General features: G+C 55.8%; 4 protein-coding genes across 8 annotated transcripts; 2 read left to right on the top strand and 2 right to left on the bottom strand.

Annotated features, from left to right (window-relative positions):
- Positions 1 to 74: 74 nt before the first annotated feature.
- Positions 75 to 2,454, top strand: DXO (decapping exoribonuclease). Of its 4 annotated transcripts, none has more exons than XR_010946759.1 (7): positions 75 to 345; positions 550 to 951; positions 1,115 to 1,350; positions 1,438 to 1,657; positions 1,781 to 1,916; positions 2,037 to 2,160; positions 2,246 to 2,454. XR_010946759.1 is itself a non-coding variant. In XM_067752619.1 (7 exons), the coding sequence occupies exons 2-7, from the start codon at positions 596 to 598 to the stop codon at positions 2,394 to 2,396; spliced, it is 1,194 nt and encodes a 397-aa protein (XP_067608720.1). In that variant the 5' UTR covers positions 76 to 345; positions 590 to 595; the 3' UTR covers positions 2,397 to 2,454. The 4 variants fall into 4 exon arrangements, 3 of the variants coding, with proteins under 3 accessions (XP_067608721.1, XP_067608720.1, XP_067608719.1); XM_067752619.1 differs by having other exon boundaries at positions 76 to 345; positions 590 to 951; positions 2,066 to 2,160; XM_067752618.1 differs by having other exon boundaries at positions 76 to 345; positions 2,066 to 2,160.
- Positions 2,455 to 2,510: 56 nt separating this feature from the next.
- Positions 2,511 to 12,496, bottom strand: SKIC2 (SKI2 subunit of superkiller complex). Its single transcript, XM_067752610.1, has 28 exons — positions 12,378 to 12,496; positions 12,197 to 12,300; positions 11,267 to 11,376; positions 11,050 to 11,167; positions 10,844 to 10,958; positions 10,665 to 10,739; positions 10,315 to 10,368; positions 10,020 to 10,210; positions 9,724 to 9,852; positions 9,360 to 9,505; positions 8,861 to 9,007; positions 8,645 to 8,729; positions 8,357 to 8,463; positions 7,875 to 8,021; positions 7,704 to 7,800; positions 7,307 to 7,519; positions 7,114 to 7,224; positions 5,772 to 6,002; positions 5,306 to 5,443; positions 5,018 to 5,155; positions 4,772 to 4,876; positions 4,283 to 4,430; positions 4,061 to 4,187; positions 3,730 to 3,940; positions 3,469 to 3,579; positions 3,174 to 3,392; positions 2,850 to 2,990; positions 2,511 to 2,754 (listed from the first exon to the last, which is right to left on the bottom strand). Exons 1-28 carry the CDS (start codon positions 12,397 to 12,399, stop codon positions 2,554 to 2,556), a joined length of 3,741 nt encoding a protein of 1,246 aa, XP_067608711.1. The 5' UTR covers positions 12,400 to 12,496; the 3' UTR covers positions 2,511 to 2,553.
- Positions 12,497 to 12,519: 23 nt separating this feature from the next.
- On the top strand, positions 12,520 to 18,545 carry NELFE (negative elongation factor complex member E). Of its 2 annotated transcripts, XM_067752622.1 has the most exons (11): positions 12,520 to 12,677; positions 13,114 to 13,196; positions 14,565 to 14,634; positions 14,736 to 14,881; positions 15,340 to 15,414; positions 15,542 to 15,579; positions 15,765 to 16,078; positions 16,201 to 16,345; positions 16,505 to 16,559; positions 16,808 to 16,910; positions 18,233 to 18,545. In XM_067752622.1, the coding sequence occupies exons 2-11, from the start codon at positions 13,122 to 13,124 to the stop codon at positions 18,328 to 18,330; spliced, it is 1,119 nt and encodes a 372-aa protein (XP_067608723.1). In that variant the 5' UTR covers positions 12,520 to 12,677; positions 13,114 to 13,121; the 3' UTR covers positions 18,331 to 18,545. The 2 variants fall into 2 exon arrangements, with proteins under 2 accessions (XP_067608723.1, XP_067608722.1); XM_067752621.1 differs by lacking the exon at positions 16,505 to 16,559.
- Positions 18,546 to 18,549: 4 nt separating this feature from the next.
- On the bottom strand, positions 18,550 to 24,675 carry CFB (complement factor B). Its single transcript, XM_067752613.1, has 18 exons — positions 24,491 to 24,675; positions 24,160 to 24,393; positions 23,546 to 23,731; positions 23,236 to 23,409; positions 22,914 to 23,015; positions 22,666 to 22,802; positions 22,223 to 22,361; positions 21,768 to 21,899; positions 21,386 to 21,487; positions 21,158 to 21,295; positions 20,550 to 20,647; positions 20,296 to 20,413; positions 19,921 to 20,074; positions 19,736 to 19,812; positions 19,413 to 19,525; positions 19,180 to 19,312; positions 19,050 to 19,099; positions 18,550 to 18,748 (listed from the first exon to the last, which is right to left on the bottom strand). The coding sequence occupies exons 1-18, from the start codon at positions 24,552 to 24,554 to the stop codon at positions 18,602 to 18,604; spliced, it is 2,298 nt and encodes a 765-aa protein (XP_067608714.1). The 5' UTR covers positions 24,555 to 24,675; the 3' UTR covers positions 18,550 to 18,601.
- Positions 24,676 to 25,039: the final 364 nt, after the last annotated feature.

Genomic DNA, 25,039 nt, shown 5'->3' with positions numbered 1-25,039 from the left:
CTGGGAGGGGCGGTGCCAATACAGATACAAGCGCCACCCTCATTGGCTGAGGCCCCACGTCCGCTGCTGATTGGCTTCCTCTGAGAGCCACACGTCGGGAGAGGCCTGGGAGGTGCGGAGGGGCACAGGTGGCCACGCTGTGATCTCCTTCCTGGTGTAAAGCGCACTGGCGCCCCCCACCCCCAGAAGGGTTAGGCCGCCACTGTCGCTGAGTGATTGCGTCATCGAGAGCGGGGGGGGGGGGTCGGGGGGCGGACCACCTTTGCGTCCCTCTTCGACATGTGAGGTACCTGCCATGACGTCATAGCTCTGTGAAGGTGGAAGTCGAGGTTGGCGGGATTTGAGGTAACCAGATCCTTGATCTGAGCCCAGACATCCTTCCTAACCTCACTGCGTTTGGAGGAACTGGGGGTGGGGGTATAGGTCAAGGGAAAAGGTGTGATGTGCACCTGGCCATGGTTCTGTTTGAGGACATGGGGCCTGCATGTTTCAGATCCAGAGCCTGGCCATCTGGAGGCTTAGTCCTGACTAGAAGTCTCTCTTCTCCAGCCCTTCTCTTTAAAAAGGGAACTTCCCCGTCGTCTCTCAGGACCTCATGGAGTCCAGAGGGACTAAGAGAGGAGCCGAAAAGATAGAGGAAGCCGAGCCTTGGAACAAGGTCCTCCTTCCAGCATCCTCACTGCCCACAGACCCTGCCCTCTACGTTGGACCATTTCCTTTCTACCGGCGCCCTTCTGAACTGGGCTGCTTTTCCCTGGATGCACAACGCCAGTACCATGGAGATGCTCGAGCCTTGCGGTACTACTGCCCACCTCCCACTAATGGTCAAAGCCCCAACTTTGACCTCAGAGACGGATACCCTGATCGATACAGGCCCCGGGATGAAGAGGTCCAAGAGAGGCTGGACCACCTGCTATGCTGGGTCCTGGAGCACCGAGGCCGGCTAGAGGGGTGAGCAAAGCATAGCACACAAGTAGCTCTAGAGACCTACACCTACACTGTAAAACTGGGAGAGCCAAAGCGGGAGTGGGGTCAGCCCTTATGCTATTCTTTGGGGGAGCCGTGTGCGCCAATGCTTGTGTCAGACCTTCAGCCCTTAACTCCTCCCTCTCAGGGGTCCAGGCTGGTTGGCAGGGGCCATAGTGACGTGGCGGGGGCACCTGACAAAGTTGCTGACGACACCATATGAGCGGCAGGAAGGCTGGCAGCTGGCGGCCTCCCGCTTCCAGGGGACACTGTACTTGAGTGAGGTGGAGACGCCGGCTGCTCGGGTTCAGAGGCTCACCCGGCCACCCGTCCTCCAGGAGCTTATGTACATGGGGTACAAGTTCGAGCAGTACATGTGTGCAGGTGAGAACTGCCCCCAGCTCTGTGGCCCACTCCCCCTTCCCCAGAGACTGAGACCCCAGCCCTGCTCCTGTTTCTCTTCTTGTGCAGACAAACCTGGAGGCTCCACAGATCCCTCTGGGGAGGTCAACACCAACGTGGCCTTCTGCTCTGTGCTACGCAGCCGCCTGGGAAACCATCCTCTGCTCTTCTCCGGGGAGGTAGACTGCATAGACCCCCAGGCCCCAACCACACAGCCCCCCACCTGCTATGTGGAGCTCAAGACCTCCAAGGAGATGCACAGCCCTGGCCAACGGAAGAGCTTCTACAGGTTCAGGATGGGGGTGGGCAGGTTGAGAGCCTAGGATTGACAGCTGGGAAGGGGACTTGGGGGAAGAGGAGGAGGCTGGAGGGTGGTGGAGGGGTCCCACTGACCCCTTGCCTTTCCTGACAGACGGAAGCTCCTGAAATGGTGGGCTCAGTCATTCCTTCCGGGGGTCCCAAATGTTGTTGCTGGCTTCCGTAACCCAGAGGGTTTTGTCTGTTCCCTCAAGACCTTTCGTACCATGGAGATGTTTGAATACGTCAGGGTAAGGCAATGGTGTCACAGCTCCCACCTGTATCCCCCCCACTGTGCCAAGACCACAGGTCCAGTGTCCAGGGATCTGTAGTCCACCTTCCCCTTCTCCCACCCTCGCCCTCACTGCCAGTCTTCTGCATCCTCCTGGGCTTTCTCCAGAATGACCGTGATGGCTGGAATCCCTCCGTGTGCATGAACTTCTGTGCTGCCTTCCTTAGCTTTGCCCAGAACACAGTTGTCCAGGATGACCCCAGGTGAGGCATTCAGCTCTGTCCCTCCCCTCCGGGTCCCAGAAGCTCAGCCTCCAGCCCTCAACTCGGGACTCCATCTGCCCCGCAGGCTCGTCTACCTCTTCTCCTGGGAGCCTGGCAGCCCAGTCACAGTGTCTGAACATCGAGATGCACCCCATGCCTTCCTGCCTACATGGTATGTGGAAGCCATGACCCAGGACCTCCTGTCACCCCCCAAGACACCCTCCCCCAAGGACTGATGCTTCGCAGGGGCTGGTCCTGTTTCTGTGTGCACAGATAAAGGCATATTTCTAGGTGGTTCTCCCTGCTGTCTTTTGAGCTGTCATCCCCGCCCAACACCTCAGGTTCACACAGGTGGTTTGCTGTTTTATTGTTACATTATTACACAGGCGTCATTCACTGGGTGTAGAGGCTGGCTGCAAAGACGATGTCCCTCCGTAGCAGGGTGGCTGCCGTCTCCATCTTGGCACCTAGCACAGGCTCGCCCACCAGGCGGGCCGCCCCCCGAAGCGAGCGACACATCTCGGCCAGGCGTTGGATGCAGCGGACCACCAGGCCCTCGGGGGTCCCCGAGAGCCCTGCCAACTCAGAGAAGGGCTGTGGGGGAAGTAGGGTGGGGACTGAATACGGTAGGGCCTGGGCAGCCTCTCCCCAGTCAGGAGTCCACAAAGCCCCAAACCCCAGCTACTCACCATGCCCCGGGCCCACTCGTACACAACCTCGACCAGGCCAAAATTCAGCTCTCCCACAAATTCCTCCACTGTCTGGTTCAAGCCACAGGCCACCTGCACCTCACCGATCCGCTTGGCCACAGCCCGGACACGTTCCACCCCCTGCAGATGGGGAGGAGAGGTTCAGCCCTGCCTTCCTACTCCAGGAAGGAGACCCAGATCAAGGAAGAAACAGTTCCAGCTCTTAGCGGCACTTGCAGGGCTGGATGGGGCACGTGGGGAATACATGGGGACCGGGACTGGAAGTGCCACGGCCGAGGGTGGGACGGAGGTGGGCGTCCCTACCTGTTTAAGGGTGCTTGGGAGCTGATCACTAGGGTCCCCGGGGCTCTGGCAGACCAGGCCGGAGAGCAGGGCCGCGATCTCCTCGGGCCGAAGGGCGCTCAGCGCGTTGTCAAACATGAGTTCAGTGAGGAGCAGCTCATGGCTGCTCATGGCACAAGCCACCCGCCCTGCCAGCTTCACGGTGCCCACTTCATCTACGTACCCCAGGGTTCGGAGCACCTGGAAGGATGGTGGGTGTTGGGAGCCTGCAGACCTCCTCCTCACTAGCCCCCCAGCCCCATCTCTGCCCTCCCACCTCTACTCGCTGGTGGTACTCAGGGAGCAGCAGAAGCGACTGATCCGACAGCAGGAAGCGCAGCCGCTCCATCTCCTCCTGTATCTGCATCCGCTCCCGCAGCTTCAGGTACTACAGGGAACCACCGGCAGGAGCATGTTAGCCTCCTCGCCCTCAGCAGGGGTGCACTGAGGACAAGGGCTGCGATGGGGGTGGCCAGTCTACAGGGAATGAGAGGAAAAGTCCCCCTCCCAGCTTGGAAGCTGGCATCCAGGGACCTACCTGGGCAGGGAAACGGGGACTGTGTACACACTGAGCCCCCCGGATCAGCTCCTCCAGCTTCCGGACCCGGAGCCCCGCCTCTACCACCGACACATCCTTGAGCTGCAGGTCATTGACAGGGTCAAGGGTAGGGGGTCCCGCTGGGTGGGCCTGAGCCAGACGTAGTAGTTCCTGGACAGCAGTTGTCGCGGCTGCAGAGGGAGGCTCCTTCCTGAGAAAGGAGCAGGCCTTGGGACCTGGGGCACAGGCTTCTCTTCCTCAGGCTGCGGGAGCCTGCCCAACCACACCTCCCCACCCCCCATCACATGGTCCCCGCCCCAGCATCTCTGACTTGAATTTTGGTTGCTGCCTCTTGCTGAAGTCCTCCAAGATCTTCTCCCCATTCAGCCGGAGCACCTTGGTGGTGATGGCAGCCACATCTCCTGGCTGGAGCTTGGCCACAGTGTGGCCACAGGGCCCTGTGAAAAGGGGAGAGCAGAGTCAGACCTTGCCGTGGGCCCAGGCATCCCAGCTCTGCTGCTGTCAGGAACTCGGCCGTCTGCCCCACTCCCACCTTCAGGCAGGAACAGCCTGAATCCCACGAGGTCATCTGGGTAGGGCACACTGGGGGAGGCTGGCCCTCTCTCCTGTGGGTCCTCAGACATGGGCTTATCACACAAGACCAGAGTCGTGAATACTCTGCTGGTGGAGCTCGAGGAGACCTAGGGGAGGCGGGGAGGCCAGGACAGGGCAGTGTGAGGAGTGGACGTCAAAGGTAGAGACCAGATCACCAACCTCAGGCAGGGACTGTGGTGCAGCCGTGCAGAGCCCACCAGTATGGACTGGTGACCAAGCCAAGTGATCAGAGCAGACTCTGGGGGAAGAGCTTGGGGGAAGGACAAGGAGGTGAGCATGAAGTGGTGGGGATGGGATGGAAAGGAGGGCTCGAGTCAAAGATGAGAGCACTGGTGAATACAACCGGCCCCTCACCAAGTGGGGAAGATGGAGATAGGGCTCGCCCCTCCCTCCCTGCCTCTGGGCTTCAAATTCCCATCGCCCTCACCTGAAGGATCACACCCAGTGCGTTGTGATGCTTCTGATTCTTCACAATCACCACCCTTCCCGCTGAGAGAGATTTCAGCCCATTCACAGACTCTATGATGCGTCGCTGAAGGGCAGGGACGTGAAGACAGGGGATAAGGGAGGAAGTGTCACAGAGACACTAGGACTAAGTTCAGGAGTACCCAAAGTGTCACAGTCTCTTCCTCGCTGTCTGCCACCCCTGCCCCCAACACTCACACGCATGTACCTGGATCAGGCTCCGGGTCTCTGTCAGTTCCTCCCCGTAGCTGTAATAGTCAGGCAGGTCAACGAGTTGGCCAGTTACATCAGGCTCCTCCAAGGCCCCCAGCCGCTTGGTCAGCTCAGCCAGAGTCTGTTCATGGGCCTGGGAGAAGCCAGTGTGGGTGTGCAGCAAGAGACTCCAGGCCCAGAACCCTCCACTTTCGCCCACCGGCCTCTGGATGCCCATCTCGTCCAGGCCTGGCTTCCCTCGTCCACATCCTTCACAGCAGCCTGGTCACGCCCACCTCCTCACCTTACTGTCCTTGCGGGATGGAAACTCAGAGAAGCTCCTCTTCATCATGTCCTCCACCCTGAGGGCATCCACCCGCAGCAGGTTGAGGATCATGGTGTACGTGAGGCGGAACTGGGACTGCAGCTGGGACGGCTTCCCCTGGGCCGGGCCAAAGAAGCCAGTGAGGCGAGGGGAGACCTGCTGCTCGGCTGCTCTACTCCCAGCAGCTCTAGTCCCAGCTCCGCAACCACAGGGCCCTAGACAAACTGCTCGCTCACCTCTGCAAAACAAGGGAGTGAGACTAAATAGATAGACTCTCCAAGGTCCCACCTAGCTCCATATTCACAGTGAAAAAAGACTGGAGGAGAGGAGATCCAGTCTCATCCTTGGATCTGCTCACTCCTACCCTGGCCTCTCCCGGGGAGAAGGGAAGAGGGCTGGCGGAATCTAGCAGGGCCCAGAGCTTGCCTCCGCTGCCCCGGCTCACCATCATCATGCGGTGCAGGTCCGCCATCTCGGGCACACGGCCCTTGCAGAGCAGGATGACGGTGCCCGTGGGGTCCAGGCCCCTCCGGCCCGCCCGGCCTGCCATCTGCACATACTCCCCAGGGAGCAGGTCCCGGAAGGTGGAGCCATCGTGCTTACGCGTGGAGTCAAACACCACTGTCCGGGCTGGCATATTTACACCCATGGCGAAGGTCTCCGTGGCAAACAAGACCTGGGACGGGGGAGGGGATCAGCAAAGGGGCTACACGCAGCTGTGGCCCAGCCCTGGCCAAGCCCACCTCACTTTGTAGCCAAGGCTAAGAAGGCACGGGGCCCAGTCCCAGACGGTTCACTCACAGGACCTCATTTAACTCTCAAGGCAAATCTACAGTGTGTGCTGTCGTTTTCTTTGTTGTATTTATTTAGCTGCCTATTCCTTTCCTTTTACCCCTATATCCCACTCCCATCCCCCCAATATCAATCATCCCGCTGTATTTAACGCGTACCTTTTTGCGTGAATGTGTTTTATAAAATGTGTCTTATTTTGTGTATAATTTACAATTTGCCGTAAAGGCGATTACACATCTCCTTCTGTTTCCTTCTTTTCTTCCATGTAGTGTTTTCAACATCCGTCCACGTTCCTGTGGTTATATCTAATCCACTGCTTCCAACTGCTGCAGAACGCTTTGTGGGGTGCGTGCTGTACACCTACCTACCGGCTCTCCCAGTGAAGGGGTACCACCAACACCCTGCCGCAAGCGTACAGCCAGCAAAGGAAGAGCAGGCGTGTTCCCTCAAGGACCAGGGTTGAGAATTTCATTGCGATTCACACTCAGGAGTGGAACTTAGGGACAAAGAGGATGTATGTACTTAGTTTTGCCTCCAGAGTGCCAGGATGCACTTGAGACTGGCCACACCTGTGCAAGGGTTCCTGTGATCCTGCAGTCGCCAACGTCTTGGGCAACACTTGGCATTAGCCACTTGCCTATACTTTACCAGTCTAATAACTGTAAAGTCCTATCTCACGAGTATTTCAATTTGCATTCTTCTGATGACTAATGACCTTCGTAAGTTTGCTAGCTTTGGGGGTTTCTCTTCTGAATACTGCGTGTTCATACCTCAGACACCTCCATCTTAAAACGTGCAACCTACAGTTCAGGGAGCTTGAAGTAATTTGCCCAGGGTCACACGGTGAGTAAGTGGTGGAGCTGGGATTCACACCCAGGCAGCCTGGATCCAGAGCCCAAGTTCTTAACCACTGCACTGTCCTGCCTAAAAGGTTTCCCCTCCCCTAAGTGGGCAACGAATGCCTCGGGGAGTCCCTCTCCCACCAGCATGTGCACCTTGACCAGGCCACGGCTGAAAAGCATCTCCACGATCTCCTTGAGGATGGGCAGGATGCCGCTGTGGTGCACACCCAGGCCGCGGTGCAGGAGTTCAGACATGTGCAGAACCTGTTGGGGGCCGAGGCCCAAGATCAGGGATGGGGTCATGGAACACCCAATCCCCACCAGTCTCTGGGTCCCCCCTCCATACCTGGGGCAGCTGGCGGTCAGAGCCTCGGAGGCGAGCGAGGCAGCGCTGCAGGAAGAGGTGAATCTCACTCTTCTCTGAACTCGTGGTGAGGTCAAGGGAGGTGAGGCCCGAGGCCTGCTCATCACAGCGGCCACGGGAGAAGGTGAACACCACCACGGGCAGCTGCGCACGGGTGCGGAGGGAGGCCAGGAGGGACAGGTACACGCCACGGTCCTGGGGAAGTGGGGAGAAGGGAGTGGAGACTGAGTCCCTGAACCAGTGGGGGCCGAAGTGGCAGGAACTGAAGCCGAGTCAGATCAGGCAGTGCTCAAAGCTCAACTCCAAACACCTAGGGGATGAGGGGAGAAGGACACGGGAGAAACAGGCGGTGGTGGGTACAAAGCCTGCCAGTTCTCACCTGTGCAGGCCCCCCCTGATGCGTGGGCTGCTTGGCCCCAAAGGTCTGGGCGTGTTTGCTCATCCGCTCCTTCCTGGCCTCCACAGCCGCGTAGTACCTGGGGCAGGGGAGGGGCAGTGATCAGTCACACCCAGCTGAGCCCAGGTGAGACTCTTCCCAACTCAGGCTCACCCCTTTGTGTGGAAGGTGCCTCGGGAGTCCAGCAACAGGAAGAGCTCCCCCTGGGTCTTGGGGCTGTTCCCCGTGAAGAGATGATGCTCCAGGGGGACTGGGCGAGCAACAGTGCTGATCACATAGATCTGGCGACGCTTCAGCCTCCTGAGCGAGGAGGAGAAGACAGACGATCAGGGGTGGGAGTGCGGGGAGGAACCCACATCCCCACCATCCTCCCCCACTCTGGCTTCACCTGGTCTTTTCTGGGAGCCAGACTGAAAGGCTGTCCCCGTCATCCTGTCTCTCAACTTGCGAAGCGATCTGGACCCAGGTGGGATCCCTCAGCCTCCCAAGCTGGACATGTTCCCCGGCTGCACCCCTTTCTCATCCCCACCCCCAAGGCCTGACCACTCCCCCTGCTGTGATAGTCTATGCCCCCGGCCCCGACTGAGGCACGCTACAGCCCCCTTCACCCAAGCACCCCAGGACACAAGTCTCACCCAATCCAGTCAGCAAATTCAAGGGCGTTGGGGACAGTAGCGCTCAGAAGGATGATGGAGACGTGGTCAGGAAGCATGATGAGCACCTCCTCCCACACGACTCCGCGCTGCGCACAGGGATGGAAGACAGCTCAGAGGGGGCTGCCCTTCCGCCCCTAGGAAGGGGCACAGGGTTCCGTGTCGGGGCAAAGGAGGCAGTGAGGTTCGCGGGGTGTGTGGAATAGAGGAGCTGCTGAACCAGCCCCACGGGAGGGGACTGCCAGGATCTGGGGACCCCGTTCCTCCTACCTCAGCATCATTGATGTAGTGAACCTCATCAAAGATGACCCACTCCAGGTCTCGGATGACATCCGAGCCACTGTATAGCATGGAGCTGGAAGAAAGAGACCCAAGGCTGACTTCCCAGTGGCTCCTGTCTCTACCCTCAACTCAGCCAACATGCTCTCCAGAGCAGCCTCACCTTCCTGACCAAAAGCCCACCCGTGTTGAGTGCCCATCTCTCACCGAAGGATCTCTGTTGTCATAATGAGGCAGGAGGCCTCTGGGTGCAGCTGCACGTCCCCAGTGAGAAGTCCCACATCCCCAAATGTGTTTCGGAAGTCCCGGAACTTCTGGTTGCTCAGAGCCTTGATGGGCGAAGTATAGATGGTGCTGGGAGAAGAGCATGAAGTTAGCCGGTCCCTCCACGCTGACTCGTGGTCAGCACCTCCTCTCCCACCCTGAGCCTTCCCAGAAGCCTGCCACAGAGCTCAGGCGCCCCCCTTCACCCTAACTTCCCTCATGTTCCCCTTCATGGAATTACCCAGGAAAAATTCTGTCCCCCAATCCCTTCCGAAACTAACTAAACTCCCCACACTTTCTCATTTCCCCCTGGACCCCTGCCTCAAGTTTCTCCCCCAAAACTCTCATCTAAAGGAGGAAGTAGGGAGGTGGAGAAGAGATGAGACTTAGGTTGCAGGAGAGAACAGGGCTGGTGAAGGGGAAGCTGGGGACGGGACTGTACCGCGTCATGTGTTTCTGGGCAAGGGCAATGGCGTATTCAGCCACAACCGTCTTCCCTGCGGATGTGTGAGCCGCAACAAAGACCGAGTCATGCCGTTCCAAGTGTAGGATGGCCTGTTTCTGAAACACATCTGGCTCAAACGCCCACTGTGGGAGAGAGAAATAGATGGGGGCTGGAGAAGGGAGAAGGGTCTTCCTGCCTCCAGCCCACAGGACATTCAGGGCAGCGGGGAGAAGGCCAGAGTGAGGCCAGTCTGGGACTGAGGTCCAAGGTGGCCTGAAGGCATCTGGCCTCTGGTGGGGAGAGGAGATAGGGAGTGGGCTGGGAGGAGGTGGGGGAGCACGTGAGGACTGGGCCACACTACCCGGAAGGCTGGCTGGGGAATGAGTCGGTAGAAATCATCGACAGGGGAGGTGACATCCACAGGAATGGCCCACTGCTCCTGAGGGGGGGGCTTGGGAGGCTCTGGGGGAGCTACAGCTGTGGACGCTTCCTGGAAGGGGAAAGGGGTGTAGGGTCAATAAAGATACAGTCAGAAACCTCTCTGTTACCACTCCTCCCAAAAGATGCTCCAGTCTTCCCCTTGGACCCAACCAGGCCAGCCCACCCTGTCTGTGACAAGACCCTTCTTTCCTGCCTCAACCGCCCAGAACCACCAACCTGCAACACTAGGTTCTCCAAGCTGCTTGCTCGGGCCGGGGGAACACTGCAGGGAGAGGCTGAAACAGTGTCCCGTCTGGGACCGCCTGGCTGTCCCACTGCCTCACTCTCATCCTCATCGCCCCCACCCAAATCCAGGGGCTCCAGCAGACGGCTGAGGCTGAGCAAGCCGGGGGCTGGGGCTGGGTGATCTGAGGAGCAAGGCGAACACGGAGGCCTGGTCATGTCTACCCCTGCTCCGAAGAAGAAGGGCACCACTTCCCCTACACGCCCCCATCTCAAAACTAAAACTCACCCTCTGGTGCAAAGTCCACGCCTTTCTTGAAGCCGGGTGGAACAGTAAGAAGATCTGGAGGACAGGGACAGAGAGAGAGAATCTGGGCTCCTGCACACTGCCCTATAAGTCACGTGGTACATTAACCTAAAGGACGTCCTTCATGGCACAGACGTCGCGGTTGCTGATATTTATCGCGACAATTTTCCAACAGATGACAGTAAAGGTTGTTATGGAAGGGGTACCTTTTCCTAATTTGCTCAGGGAAATGGAAGAGCTAGCAAGGACCCAGTGACAGGCCCGGGCCCCTCTTCCTCAGGGCCCAGACTCAGAGCCCTTCCTCCCAAGGGTCCATCCCGGCACCACCTCACCTTTCTCAAAGTCTATCTCCTCCTCAGCCTCCTCTCGAGTGCTCAGATCTGCTATGGTGGGCTCATCCATTCCCCCTGGGGAGAGGTTGAACAAACAGGGATTCATGGGGTGGGAGTGACACAGGAGGGGTGGAGACTAAGGGCTTCCTTCCCTACCATCCCACTTCCACAAGCGTCACCTGGCCAGAAAGGGTACTGTGTTGGATTCCCCCACAGGGACTGGGAGATGGGCCCGGGTGGCCGGCGAAGAGACAAGGAGGTCGTGGCCGTCAGGTTTGTATTCTCTAGCAGGACCTGACGCAAGAGATCAGAGCGCCAGTGAGGCTGAGCTTGCCTCTGACTCCCCTTTTCCCAACCCTGCTTCTCGTGGCCCGTGACCTCTTACCTCCTTGTAGCCTAGTATCTGGCCTGTGGTTGGGTGTCTTTGGGCCTGTAGGTCGGAGGGGACTGGGGCCCCCAGTGTGGCCAGGAGAGACCAAGGATCCATCTTCCTCTGCCATTTTCTGGACAGAAGGAAAGTAATTTTCAGGTCTTCTTTCTCTGGTGTCCCAGCTTTCTTCAGGGACCCACCTCCCTAGTCCAGGCCCCTCTAGACCCCTCACCGGGCTGAGTGTTCCACACCGTGCAGAGGCAGCCAGGCAGGAGATGACAGAAACAACTGCTCTGCTTCTTGCTGCAGATCTGGGGCACAGGGAGGGAGGCCGTGGGGAAGCTGGAACAAGGGCAAGATGAGACGCAAAAGGTAAGAGAAGAGAGTAAGACACAGAGCAAAGAGAAGGTGATAGGATTCATACTTAGATCAGAAATGGGAGATGTCCCAGAGAGACTAGGACAGTCAGGCTGAAGGACTATTTTCCAAAGGTGGTTCTGCTTTACAGGACAAACGGCCTGCAACCGAATTACCTGGGGTGCTGGTTAATAATACAGATTTTGGATTTCAGAACCTATGGACCTAAGAATTTGTATTTTAAAAAAGCTCCCCCACTCAGGTCAGTGCTCTGTGATGACCTAGATGAGCGTAATGGGGGGAGATGGGAGAGAGGGGTTATACGTATACATATAGCTGATTCACTTCGTGGTACAGCAGAAACTAACCCAACATTGTAAAGCCATTGTATTCCAATAAAAAATGGAAAAAGTCCCCTACTAATCATGAGGCACACTAATATTTCAGAATCACTAGTTTTAGGAAAAGGGGCCCAGACCTAAGGATGAAGAGCCAGGTGCTCAAAGGCTAGCATCTCAGCCACCAACAAGTGCCCTGGAGAGAGAAAAAGACTCCAAGGAGAAAAGACACATTTGAAAGAGCAGTTCTCAGAGTTAAGGTATCCCCAGGGCTTCCAGCTCTGTCCTCCCATGGGCTCTGACCCACAGCAGGTCCACTGGGTTGGGAGTCTGTCCAGCACCAGTCTAGGCCCGGACGACAGGCGTCCAGAGACAGGAGAGCCAGGTCAAGTTAGATCCTACTGTGATGAGGGTGAAGGAGGTTCTAAGTTCAATGAGGGTCAAGGTTAGGGTCAAAAGTCACTCACGGTGCTCTCTGGAGCCCCAGGCACATTCAGCAGCTCCCAACGCCCTGTGCATCCCAGCTCTACGGCCCGAAGGGGCAGGTCCAGAGGATCTGGGGGAGGTAGCACTACGGGGGAAAGGTCACAGGTCAGGGGTCAAGGGTCATTCCCTGTCTACGCCTCCTTTCCACCCACTGCCCCTCACCGATTCGCTCCGTCTCCATCATCCTGGAGCCTCGGCAGCTACCTGGCAGCCCGGAAGTGTAGGGAGGAGCCGAAACGCGGAAGTAGAAGCGACTTCCGGCACAACCCCTCCGGGGGCGGGGATGAGTGCTACCGAGGGGCGGGCCCAAACTGGTGGGATGCCGGGCGGAAGTGTGTGCGCCGCGGGCCGCCTTGGTTACCGCGTTCTCCGCCCTTCGCTACGTCATCGCTCCGAGCCCGCGATCCGCTGCCCGCTTGGGCGCCGCCCGAGACCGTGGGGCTTCGGTTGCCGCCCCCTCAGGTAAGGCCTTCTCCTCAGCCTTCGTCCCTTTTTTCCGAGCTCCTTCTGTCTTCTTGCCCCTTTGGTTGCTCTGAAAGCGCTGCGCGGGTTCCACTGCCTCCTCTGCTTTTCGGACCCCGCGATTGCCATACTAACCCCAGCGAGGTAGGGGGGTCTGGTGCCATCGTCTTGGCGACGGAGGGGGTGTTTCTCCCTTCCTGGGCCACATGGTGCCCCTAGGCGCTGGTATCCGTGATTCCTGAAGAGAGAAGGGAATGCTGGTTGATCCCGACGAGCGGGGGTTTGGACGGCAGCCTGGTTTAAGCAAGGGGTAGGGAGAGGCAGAAGACAGGAGTAGGCAGGCCTGGAGGGGTGGGGCTGGGGTCAGTGTGCACGGCGTGTGACCCCTGGGCGGTGACAGTGGAGAAAGATGTCTTGGGCCCTGCCCCTGAACCAGGAGCCACCATGTTGGTGATACCCCCCGGACTGAGCGAGGAGGAGGAGGCTCTGCAGAAGAAATTCAACAAACTCAAGAAAAAGGTGAGGGAGTGTGTGCGGGTATGACCCAAACTTTCAAAGACTCTACACTGAGAACACCTGGGGTGAGTGTGCGGGGCTGGGGTGGGTGGGGATTCAGCTAGCTCATACATGGCGACATACCACCTCTCAGTGTAGTTTCAGCAATGGACTTTCTCAAGTGTGTACTTTCTTTTCTCTCTTTTCTATGCAGTCTGCCATGGAGTTTTCTTCCTTTTCCATGGCTTTTAGTACCACCTAAGAGCCGGCGATCCCGAGCTTGGTTTTTCCAGTTCCATCTAGTGTTTTACTGATAAGTTTCACATATCCAAAATTGAAGCTATCATCTTGTCTGTTCTAAACTTGGTCTTCCAAATAGGGCTGACTACATTTACTTCTCCCATGTGTTTGGGATGAAAGTCTTATCTCTGTCTTCTGCTCAATTTGCATAGCCAGACATTTGCCAAGTCGTCTTGATTCTTCCCTTGAAGTAATTGCTTCCGTTTACTTTTTCCTGTTTATTCCCTAGATCAGGTCTTTGCTGATGCTCACCTAGCCTGTCGTAATGGTCTCTCAACAAGTTTCTTTTTTTGGACAGACTTCTTCACTCCTATTAAAATGGTGCATTGAAAACACAAAACACCGCTCTTTTTTTTCTCAAAACTCAGTGGTTTCACATTGTCTATAAAACAAAGCCTTAATCAGGCATCCCTTTCTGTAGAACTATTCCTTGATCCCAAAACATGCCTTCCCAAAGCTTTCTTATCTCTGCATCTTTGCCACCCTGTTTTCTTTGTCTGAAATGCCCTTTCCTCTCAGTCTGTGTTATGCAGATTGTATCCAGGACCCAGTCTAATAACCATTTGGCATCAGAAAAATCTTACTTGCTCTCAGCTACAATCTGCACTTACGATCAGTCTTGAAAATTCAACCTAGTCGTCATCTAATTTCTCAGACTGTAAGCTTCTTGAGGGGAGGATCTGTGTCTCATGCTTTTGCATATCCGTGTTTCAGAGCAATTGTGTGTTCTTATTAAACACGTAGGGGTGGATGGATGAAGTCCCTAAGAAGGCACGGAGGCTTATATTTCATTGCAGCTTATATCCGGGGGCTCTGGTCTATGATTGAATGCCTTGTTTTCAACTTGAAAAACATGAGACTGGAAAGCCTCTGGAGGCCATGGTTTGAATAGATTATGTGTGGCTGGCTTTGTAGATGATCTGGGGGACTATGTAAGAGGCAGGGCAGCCTCAATGTACCACTCCAGGGGCACCATTTGCATTGTTTTCTCTCAGCACGGTGTCCCCGGAGTGATGCGCCCAGGGGCCTTGGGAGAGGACCTGGCCAGGGATTGGCCCTCACCAACTCCTCTCTTCTCACTCTTGTTCCCAGAAAAAGGCATTGCTGGCTCTGAAGAAGCAAAGCAGCAGCAGCACAGCCAGCCAAGGCGGCGTCAAACGCTGTGAGTGACAAGGGAGGCGGGGATAGACTGGAAGTGAGCAGCACGGGCTGACCTGTGTCACAGCCTGGCCAACATAATGTCTCTTTCCCTCGCCACTCCAGCACTGTCAGAGCAGCCTGTGGTGGACACAGCCACGGCAACAGAGCAGGCGAAGCAGCTGGTGAAGTCAGGAGCCATCAGTGCCATCAAGGCTGAGACCAAGAACTCAGGCTTCAAACGTTCCCGGACCCTAGAGGGGAAGTTAAAGGTGAGCACAGGCAGAAAGATTGTTCAGGGACTCCTTGACTTCAGAGGGCATCCTTGCAAGTTGGAATGGAGGTAAGTTTAGGGGGAAAGTAACGCCAGTTTAATCATGGGCAGGTTGCTACACCACCCTGAGCTTCAGGTTTCTTATCTGTAAAGTGAAGAAACTGGATGACTCCTAGATTCTCCTCCGTTTACGCATTCTGTGACTCTGATGCATCCTGTGGTAGAGCTCCTGGAGTGTGGTGCTCAGAGGAGTTGAGCAGGCTGAGAATGTCGTCAGGCTTAAGACATTTTTAAGTAAACTAACTGCTTTAAGTGTGTATTAAATCTTTTATGTAAAAGGAAAGAAAAGATAGGCCAGGGGAGCCGAGAAGAGGGTGAGGGAAGAGGACCTCCTTCTGCCCCGTGGTTAGGCAGCCTCCTGCTCCCCACTGAGGTGGGTCTCTGCCGTCTTCCCAGGACCCTGAGAAGGGGCCAGTCCCCACTTTCCAGCCGTTCCAGAGGAGCATATCTGCCGATGATGACCTGCAGGAGGTAATGGTTTCCAGTTGTCTGTCTCTGAGCGGCTTCTGGGGGATTGAGAAAAATGAGCGACCCACATATTTGGGACCACATGCCGGCAGCTAGGACTCATCTTAACTGTCCTTGGTTTCCTTTTCAGTCGTCTAGACGTCCACAGAGGAAATCTCTGTATGAGAGGTTAGAGAAAGATAGGACTGGGTCCCACTGGCGGGCGGTGGGGCCAGGGGGATTGCCTGGGTCCTTAGGAGGTTTGGGACTGGAGTGGGCGGAGCTGGGGCTACAGAGGGATTGCTGAGTCTCCCCAGGCTCTGGGAAGGCGAGGCAGAGGCCCCCTTTGATCCTCCCTGTCTACCTCTCCCCAGCTTTGTGTCTTCCAGCGATCGGCTTCGGGAACTGGGGCCAGATGGAGAAGAGGCGGAGCGCCCGGGGGCTGGTGATGCCCCTGCTCGAAGCTTCGACTGGGGCTATGAAGAACGTGGTAGTGCCCGCTCCTCAGGCTCCCCTCCCCGAAGCCGCAGCCGGGACCGCAGCCGCGAGCGGAACCGGGACCGAGACCGGGAACGGGATCGAGACCGAGAGCGGGACCGCGAGCGAGACAGAGACCGCGATCGAGACCGGGACCGGGACCGAGACCGGGACCGGGACCGGGACCGGGACCGAGAGGGCCCTTTCCGCAGTGAGTGATCTTGGCTGGTGGGAAAGTGACTTCAGATAAGGTTTAGGTGGGTCCTACTAAAGTGGACTCTTAAAGTGGAGGGTGAGCTAGACTATGTCTCGTTACTGATTTCTGTCCTGTAGGGTCGGACTCGTTCCCTGAACGCCGGGCCCCTCGGAAGGGGAACACTCTCTATGTGTATGGAGAAGACATGACGCCCACCCTCCTCCGTGGGGCCTTCTCTCCCTTTGGAAACATCATTGACCTCTCCATGGACCCACCCAGAAAGTAAGGACGACAGCGGGGCAGGATGATAGTCCTTGGAGGACCTGGGGTATGAGACCTGAGGGAGGAAGCTAGCCTGTCTCCACAGCCTGTAACACTGGGTTTGATTGGGTCCCGAGGAGCCCATAGGCCCTCTACTGACCCTGTGTTTTCTCATCCCAGCTGTGCCTTCGTCACCTATGAAAAGATGGAGTCAGCAGATCAGGCCGTTGCTGAGGTTGGGACTTCCCAGATCTGTTCTTCCCATCCCTCCTGCCATCCTTATATTTTCTTTCTAAAATACTGGGAGCCAGGAGGAAGTCATTTCCTCTTGACAGAGACGGTCTCTCCCTATTTACGCAGGAAACCTTGCATTCTCAAGTCCCTACTTAGTCTGTTCCTAGGATGGTAGCTCCTGGAAATTCTCCTTTGGTTTGTCTATAATGTTTCCCCCCATCCTCTGCCCCCTCCCCTCTTCTGCCCCAGCTCAACGGGACCCAAGTGGAGTCCGTACAGCTCAAAGTCAGCATTGCCCGAAAACAGCCCATGCTGGACGCTGCCACTGGCAAGTCTGTCTGGGGCTCCCTGGGTAAGAATGGGATTCTTCCTCTCTCATTCTGTCCCCTACAGCTCACCCCTTTTTGTTCCCCGGCATGTCCCTGGGTTCTGTAGAGGTGATAGAGGTCTGGATTTGTGTGGCAGCTGTGGGGATTGGAAGGAGAATCGTCAGGCCTTCTGTCAGTTAGAAGTAGAAGGAGAGAAAAGTATGGAAAACAATTTCCAAGGCACTGACTGGAACGGGGAAAAAGTGGAAGTGACTGAGGTTGGTGAAGAAGGTGAGCATCTCATGCAGCCTTATTCATTTTGAGTTGCAGTATAGTTGGTGTTATAAAATAAGCCTTTGAAATTAGGGATCTGGAACTCAGGTGTGAGGTGAGGCATGAAAATGTAGACTAGAGCCATCTGTATCACGGGGTAGCTGCAGAACGATAGCGTTGGCAGGGGAGACTGAATTTCAAGAGAAGATGAACCGGGACTGGGCTTGAGGAATAATCAGGGGATATGGTGGGAAGCTGGGCTGTGTTCCTCATGCCCCACACGTCCCCAGCCATCCTGACTTGTTAGGCTGAAGTTGAGGATGCTGCAAAGGAGACAGAAGGAGAGGTCATGGGGCCTGGAGCAGCACCCGAGGGGCCTGGGTCATTGCAGCCAAAGGGTACAAGCTTTGAGAAAGAGGAAGTGATCAGCGGAGTCAAGATACAAAGCTCCAAGAGAATGGGGGCTTGTATGGGGGGTTCACTCTAGCCCCAGAGTGGCAGGGATGGAATCCTTGGAGGTGGGGTGAAGAGAGGGGACACACTGGGGGTAGGGAGGAAAGAGGAAGGGGAAGGGACGGCTCGAGGGCCAAAGCTACACCCAGAATGAGTTCTCCTGATGGAGTGAGTAACCCGTTTTACCTGAAATAGATTTTCACGTAAAGGAGTGGGCACAAGGGAGTTCAGAGCAAGAGTGGTCCTCTGTACAAGCAGGAACCAAAAAGGACCAGCACGTCAACAAAGGACTATAGAGATTTTTTAATTTTTCGTGTACTGACTGAAAGTTGTGGGCTAACATTATTCACACGTCTCAACGATAACATTTGGCGTTTTTCTAAGAACAAAACACTCATTACGGTATTTGCATGTGCCATGATAACAGTGTACACTCTTTTTTGCTGGGGCCACGGGTTGGTAGCCGCCGGCCTAAGGGGGCTAAAAGTATTAATAGAAAGGCCATCCCGGCCACCAGAGGGCAGCATGGAAACTGGGCATCCAAGGGCCAGAGGCTAGAGTTGAGGCGGTCAAACTCTGGGCCTCAGGTCTCATCAGTGCCCTCCTTCAGACCTTAATGAATACTCTCCTCCCTCCCTAGCTGTCCAGAATAGCCCTAAGGGTTGCCACCGGGACAAGAGGACCCAGATTGTCTACAGTGATGACGTCTATAAGGAAAACCTTGTGGACGGCTTCTAGGGAGTGGAACTGGATTCCGTGTGCCTCATCTGGCCCAGCGCTGGTCTCAGTAAAACACTGAGGTGGAAGCTCACACACCTCCCTCAGCCTCTGGTTTTTCAGCACTTGGGATTGGGGTTGAGCCTTTAAAAACGGCTGTTAGATTCGATCTCAGTTGTAACAACATGGTCAGTGCACGCTCCCCACTCCTTTACCCCAAAAGGATCTTGAACACAGGTGTTGTCGTAGTTGTTTTAATTTGATCTCATGCCCGTTTCCAACAGGAAACCCCTTATAGAAAACCCAGATCCTCATCTTGGAGTTTTTCCTTGAGCCAGGGCAGCACTTGGTAGAGGTTGATGTGAAAGTCTCGGGCGTAAGCAGGTACCTGTTGCTGCCCCTTGCAGACGTCCACAACGCCCCAGCTGATCACACCAACCTGAAGAGGGCGAGGGCGTCCCAGGAACCATTTGGTAGACTTCCTTCCTAATCCCAGGGAGCGCAGCTACTCCCAGCTGCATCTGAGCTGACCTGGGAGGGTTAGACTAGGGGCCCAGCTCAGTCCTATCCCCTGGCACACAGATCAGACACACACCCCTACGTTGGCCAGTTCAAGGAAGAGTCCAAAGGTGAGGCAGGCTCCACCCTCCCCTTTCCAGCCACATGCAGTGAGCTTTCCTGCTTTGGGGGCCATGCTGACTACTTGGCATCTCCCCACAGAGAGGAAAGGGGAAACTCACTTGAATGAAGCGACTCTTCTTGTGAATAAACAGGGGACCACCAGAATCACCTACAGGGAGGGAGAAGCTGTAGGGGAAAAGAGTCTTGGGCCTCAGGAACTTAGATCACAACCAAAGAGCCTTCTCTCACCTTTGCAAGTGTTGGGGTCAGCATAGGGAGCCACCCCTCCGGTGCAAAGGAACCTGGGGGTGACTACTTCAGAGACGTCCTTGACTTTGTCATAGCCTATGGCACGTAGAGCATCCCTCTCACAGCCAGTTTTCTGTAGGTGAGGTGGGGATGCACGCAGGAGAGGAGTGATGAACAAAGTTTGCTTAGGAAGAATTGGGGCTTAAAGGACCTCAGGATCCCACATTCCTCACCTTTTCCCCATTCTTGATGTAGACCTCCTTCCGAATCAGTGTCTTCTTATGATCCTTAGACAGCTCGGACACAAACAGAGCTTTGATATCCTTTGCCGGGAGCAGCTCTTGCACTGGACGAATAGACAGACTGGGTCATTTCAGCACTCTCCCTTCCCCCATTGTCCTTGTCCTTTGTCTTTGTCACTCAGCAAATGTTCTTCCACCCCTTCCTGTGAGCTAGAGACGGCTGGGCATCACCTGCCCTTCCTGCAGCTCCCTCTCATGCCTCCCTTGTCTCTCAGAACCTCACCCTTACGCTACTCTCCCTGATACTGTCTTACTCTGTTGCTGGCACGTGGTTGAATGTGGAAGCCTCAAAGCTTGATTCGATCCCTCAGTGCAGGGGAGACAAATGGGCCTGTTGAGGAGAGATGGGAAAATTTGGGGATGGTGAACCCTGGACCTACCCCAGTCTTCCAGCCCTGCCTTTCGCAGCCTTGTCTCTTTGGGAATCCAGATGGCTCACCTGATGGTCTCACTGTACTTGAGCTTCTTCTTGAGCTTGATGAGGGCCACGTCATAGTCATAAAATTCAGGAATACCTTTTGCTTTTTTCGCATTGAGGTCGTAGTTTGGGTGAAATAGGACTTCTTCTATCTCCCACTCCTGCTTCTTCCCTCCTGAAGTAGGAGAGTGGGTACCTCTAGACCACCCACTACTCTGTAGGCAGTCTCCTGCCCCCATGTCATCCCTAACTCAAGTCTTCCTCATCCCTAAGTGGTCCAGCGTGCAAGGGAAGGGGCTGCGTTGAGGTCAGGTGGAGTGTGGCCTCTTGAAGAGAGTGGGAGGTTCTGCCCAGAGGGCATGGCTGAAGCTCAGGATTGATTGGTTGCATCCTTACCCATGCTGACCTTGATTGAGTGTTTCTCGTCATCCACAGTGAAACAGTGTGCCGCTGTCAGCACAAAGTACTCAGACACCACAGCACCCATACAGCTCTCATGTCCCTTCAAAGGACGCTGGGAAGAGAGCGGCAGAGGGAAAGCTCGGCTTTCACAGACAACACCATCTATGAACACTTTGCCCTTCCCCCGACCTTCGTTTCACCCTGACCTCCCCTCCCATAAGTCCCCGCCGCCAGGACACTGCACTCACAGTGACTGAGATCTTGGCCTGCCATGGTTGCTTGTGATAGTCAGTACCTTTCTTGTGCTCCCAAACCATGCCGCAAAGACCCAGAGTCCGGGTTTCATCTGGCAAGAAAGGAGATTGTACTGAAAGCCGGGACACTTCATTTCCGAATGGCAGCAGCCTTTCGGGGAGGGATGCCTACATGTCTATGGGGACCAGATGCCATAGGAGGAAAGGGAAGGCAGGGGCACTTGTTTCCTTACATTGAGGGCAGGAAACCACTGTGGTATCGTGAAAAGAACGGGGAACAAAGATCAGAGAGCTGGATGTTTTCAGGCCCAGCTCTTGCTAACTTGTCGTTCCTTGACCTCTCTTGGCCCCAGTTCCCACATCTGTAAAACGAGGGACTTAGGAAAGATCTCTGCATCATTCAGAACTCTGTGATTCTAAGATCAGGGAGTGGGCAGTACCAGGAAGCAAGAATAATGACACGGAGGTAGAGAAGGAGGAATGAGAAAGGACTTGCAGACTGCCAGGGCTTCAGGAGGCGTGGAAGAACGAGTGACCTTGAGGGGTCTGGGGAGAGCTGAGTTTCCTGACCATCTCCTTATCCCCTTCTGATATCTTCCTACCAAGCATTTGTATGAAAACATCCTCCAGGTTATCTATGTCCTTGAGTTTGAACACGTGTTGCTCCTTATCCTTCTTGGAAGCCAAAGCATTGATGCTGTCTTGGTCCACCAGAGGCCCAACCCCAAACACATAGATGTCTGGGAGAGAAAAAGGGAGAGTGAGGGTCCAAGCCCTGGGGGGCAGGAGCTAAGAAAGTGGGGTGCTGAGTCCTAGGCAATAAAACTCACCCAGATAATCCTCCCTGGGCTTTTTGCGATTTCTACCAATGTCCAGCAAGTCCCGGATATCGTGAATGACAGAGACTGGATCCCCACCCATGTTGTGCAAGCCTGCAGGAGAGACCAGGACCATGAAGGTGGGAGACAAGGAAGGAAGAGGGTCAAGGAAGATAAACTGGCCAGAAGGAGTGACATATACAGCGGAGTGAGCAGGTTGGGGAGGAGATGGACGTGAGAGATGGTGGCGAGAAGGGTCCCTCCTCATAAAGGTTCACAGGAAAGGGCAGCATTCAGGCCCCCAACCGTGAGCCCAGCGCTACACGTGGACTTCAGGGCCACACGCTGGTTGGAGAGGGTGGGGAGTCAGAGGCAGGGGAACAGTCCCTCTGACCATCAGTCATGAGGAGGATGACGTGGCGGGTGCGGTTCCAGGCTTCAGGGAGTTTGTTCACTTCCCTGTTCATCATGTTGTATACTTCCAGGAGAGCCTTCTTGGTGTTAGTCCCTGCCCTCAACTTGTGGTCTGTGGAAAGGGAAGAAATCATCACCTCCACCTGGACTTCCGAGCCATCCTTGACCCCAGAGGCCTAGCAGCAACTGAGATCCACATCTGTCAACTTTTTGAGTTAATCGTCACCCCAGTGACTTCCCTTTGACAACAAAGTGACCATCTCAGTTCCAAAGGGTTCCCACCAAAACCCCCCATTTTCCAATGACCCTGCTGCCCATCCATGGATTAAAAAGTAGTCCTCCTTGTCTCACTGCCCTCCCCACAACACTCCTGAAACTTTGGACCTCTCTGACCCCAAAGCGAACCTCCCACCATTCCCTTCCCTGACTTCTGACCTTCGTAGTTGATTTGGTTGAGCTGCTCTGTGACCCAGTCTGCATCGCTGCTCTTTGGGTCAGACACTCTGATCAAAACTTTGGGGTCTGTGGCATATGTCACTAGACCATATTTTGGCCTCACCCCATAACTTGCCACCTGTGGGTGAGGGGAGCAAGGGGTCATGGCACTGAAAGTAGAATATATGGCTGGGAGAATTCAGCAGCTTTACTGGGACAGACAGTGAAGGACATCGTAAGAGACTCATCACCCTGGGGATCATGGAGGAGTCTGGGTTAAAGATCAAGAAACTGCTTCAAGTAAAAGGAAAGGAAGACAGAATAGGACCTGGAGATTTTCTGGGACCCTGTGGCTCAGAGGGGCTGGGAGCATCAGGGAGCTAGTCCTGGCAGGGCAGTGAGGTCCATTCAGGGTCCCCACATTCAGGGGGAGGGGGCCCCACCTTCTCAATGAAGTTGCTGAGACACCTCTTGGCCCCTGTGAAGTTGTGGGACCCAATGCTGTCTGATCCATCCAGCACCAGGTAGATGTTCATGGAGCCTGAGGGGTCCAGGATAATCTTCCTCTTCTGTTGTTCCCCTGGGTGCCAAGAGAGACACTCAGGCTCCAGGAGGCATGGTTCTCCTGCCCCTTCTCCATCCTCCTCCCACCCCCAATTCCCTGCCCTGCCTCCCCTCTCTATCTTCAAACCTGGGCTGTGCCCATCCTCAGCATCAACTCCTTCTATGGTCTCTGTCAGGGAAGACAGGAAGGCTTCGGCCACCTCTGCAGGGGTATCGTACATAAAGGAGTCTGGGAGAAGTCAGAAAGCAGGTCAAATGTCTGGGAGGGTCAGGGACATAGTGACGAGAGATGGTGGGTTTCCAGGGTGGGAAGGGCTCAGAAGTTCTTCGGGGAGGTTTAGAAGTGAGGAAGGAGCTGGGTTGCAGTAGGGGGAGAAGGCAGTGCTCTGGTGTGGGAATGTGAGGATGGGAGAGCAGGATCTGACGTGAGGGTACGGATCAAGGGTCACCTTGGCAAGAAGGCTCCGTTCCACTCCAAGAGCCACCTTCCTGACATGTTCGCTGCTTGGAGCCACGTAGGGTGAGCCCCCGGCTGCAGTAGTAGGTGACAGTGTCTTCAAGGCGGTACTGGCTGCCCACCTTCCTTGTGCCAATGGGGATGCCCGGGTTCAGGCAGTACCCCGCTGCAGAAGCATGAGACATGGAGGTAAGGGCCAAAGCCTGAGGGCAAGGTAGAGCACAAGAGCTACGGTGCCAGTTCTTCAGGCTGAGGGTGGTCGGGAAGAAGGTCGTGTCGTGGGAAAGGGGGGCGCTTCTCACCTCCATCGTCGCAGATGGCCGTTTCCCCGTCCCACCGACCCGTCGCTTGGCAGGTGCGATTGGCAGAGCCCCGGAGATTGTAACCATCATAGCAGTGGAAAGAGATCTCGTCACTCAAATTGTAGTAGGGGGCCCGGGGCCAGTACTCCCCGTTCTCAAAGTCCTGCGGTCTGGGACAGCGAATTGCTTTGGGGGAGGAGAACAAGTAGACCTTACTGAGATGGAAGGACTGCCCTTTAGGATATCCCTCCTAGTCTCAGGGACCCTGTCACTGAGAAACAGCGCCTTCTCGGTCCTACAGGATCAGCTGCTACCCTTGACCCCTGGAGGGTACCTCAACCCCTGGGGAATCCTGCCACTCCCCCCTCCCCATTTCTGAGTGTTCTTTGAACTGCCAGGGCTGCCTGGCACGGGGTAAATGCTTAGTAAAGGTTAGCTCCCCTTCATTCTCCCTCCATCCCACCTCCAGCCCTTGCTCAGCTCCTACCCTTGCTCAGCCCAACTTGTCAGCCTGCCTGGTCTCCACACAAGTCTAATCTTATCCAGGTCTGGACCTTGGCCACCACCTGCTCCGTCCCTCCGCTGGCCCAGGCCCATCCTCACTGCCCTCCAACCTTTGCATTCGGCCCTCTTGACAATCTTTTTGTCTTGGGTCTGCAGGGTGCTCCAGGATCCCGTGGATCTGCAGGTACGAATCTGCACAGGGTATGGGTAGAAGCCAGAAGGACACAAGTACTCCAGTGACTGGCCCGCCTTGAGAAGCCGGAAGGAGCCACCTTTGATCTCTACTCCCTCCAGAGAGCAGGGGCTCTGGGGCCCAGCCTCAGGCAATGGCGTCATGCTCACACCTAAAGAGAAAGGCTGGTGAAGCCCAGCCTCACAAGGCCAAGGAAAGATCCTGGGGGCAGCAGGGGTGGGGGGGAGGGGGGCTGTGACCTCACTTACCTCCAGACAAGAGGCCCAGGATCAAGGGTACCAGGCAGAGTTGGGGGCTGCGTTTGCTCCCCATGGTGACAGAAGACAGGAGAGAAACTGGGGCTGGTGGCAGGGTGGCCTCTCCTGGCTCCTGCTGCGTGTCTGCTTGGCTCGATGGCCAAGCTGAAACTCCAGACCTGAGCCTGGTCACACGTCCTTCCCCTGCCCCTCACAGCCTCCAGCCTTTTACGCAATCTGTGTTCTCGCACCTGCTGCCCGCTCCACCCACCCTACCCATGTCACTTTCCGGAATGTCCGAGTGGGAGGGCCCCACTGCCAATCAAGGAAATGGAAACTGCAAAACCCCACCTTTTGCTGCCCAAGGTCCAGGACTCTGCCTGTCAGCACCTCCTCTCAGCTCCAGTTCCTCCCCAACAAGCCCAGACCTCCCCCTTGGGGACTAGATATAAGGCCCTCACTGGCTCCCCTGTTGACTCTGTTATGGAGCAGAGTCCAGCCATTGTTTGTCCAGCAGGGTCTCTGACCTGCCTTCTTGCCGTTCCTGGAATCATTCTGGCC

The sequence above is a fragment of the Pseudorca crassidens genome, chromosome 10 (genome assembly GCF_039906515.1).
Source record: "Pseudorca crassidens isolate mPseCra1 chromosome 10, mPseCra1.hap1, whole genome shotgun sequence".
Lineage (NCBI taxonomy): Eukaryota > Metazoa > Chordata > Mammalia > Artiodactyla > Delphinidae > Pseudorca > Pseudorca crassidens.
This window is presented reverse-complemented; position numbering and strand designations above follow the sequence as displayed.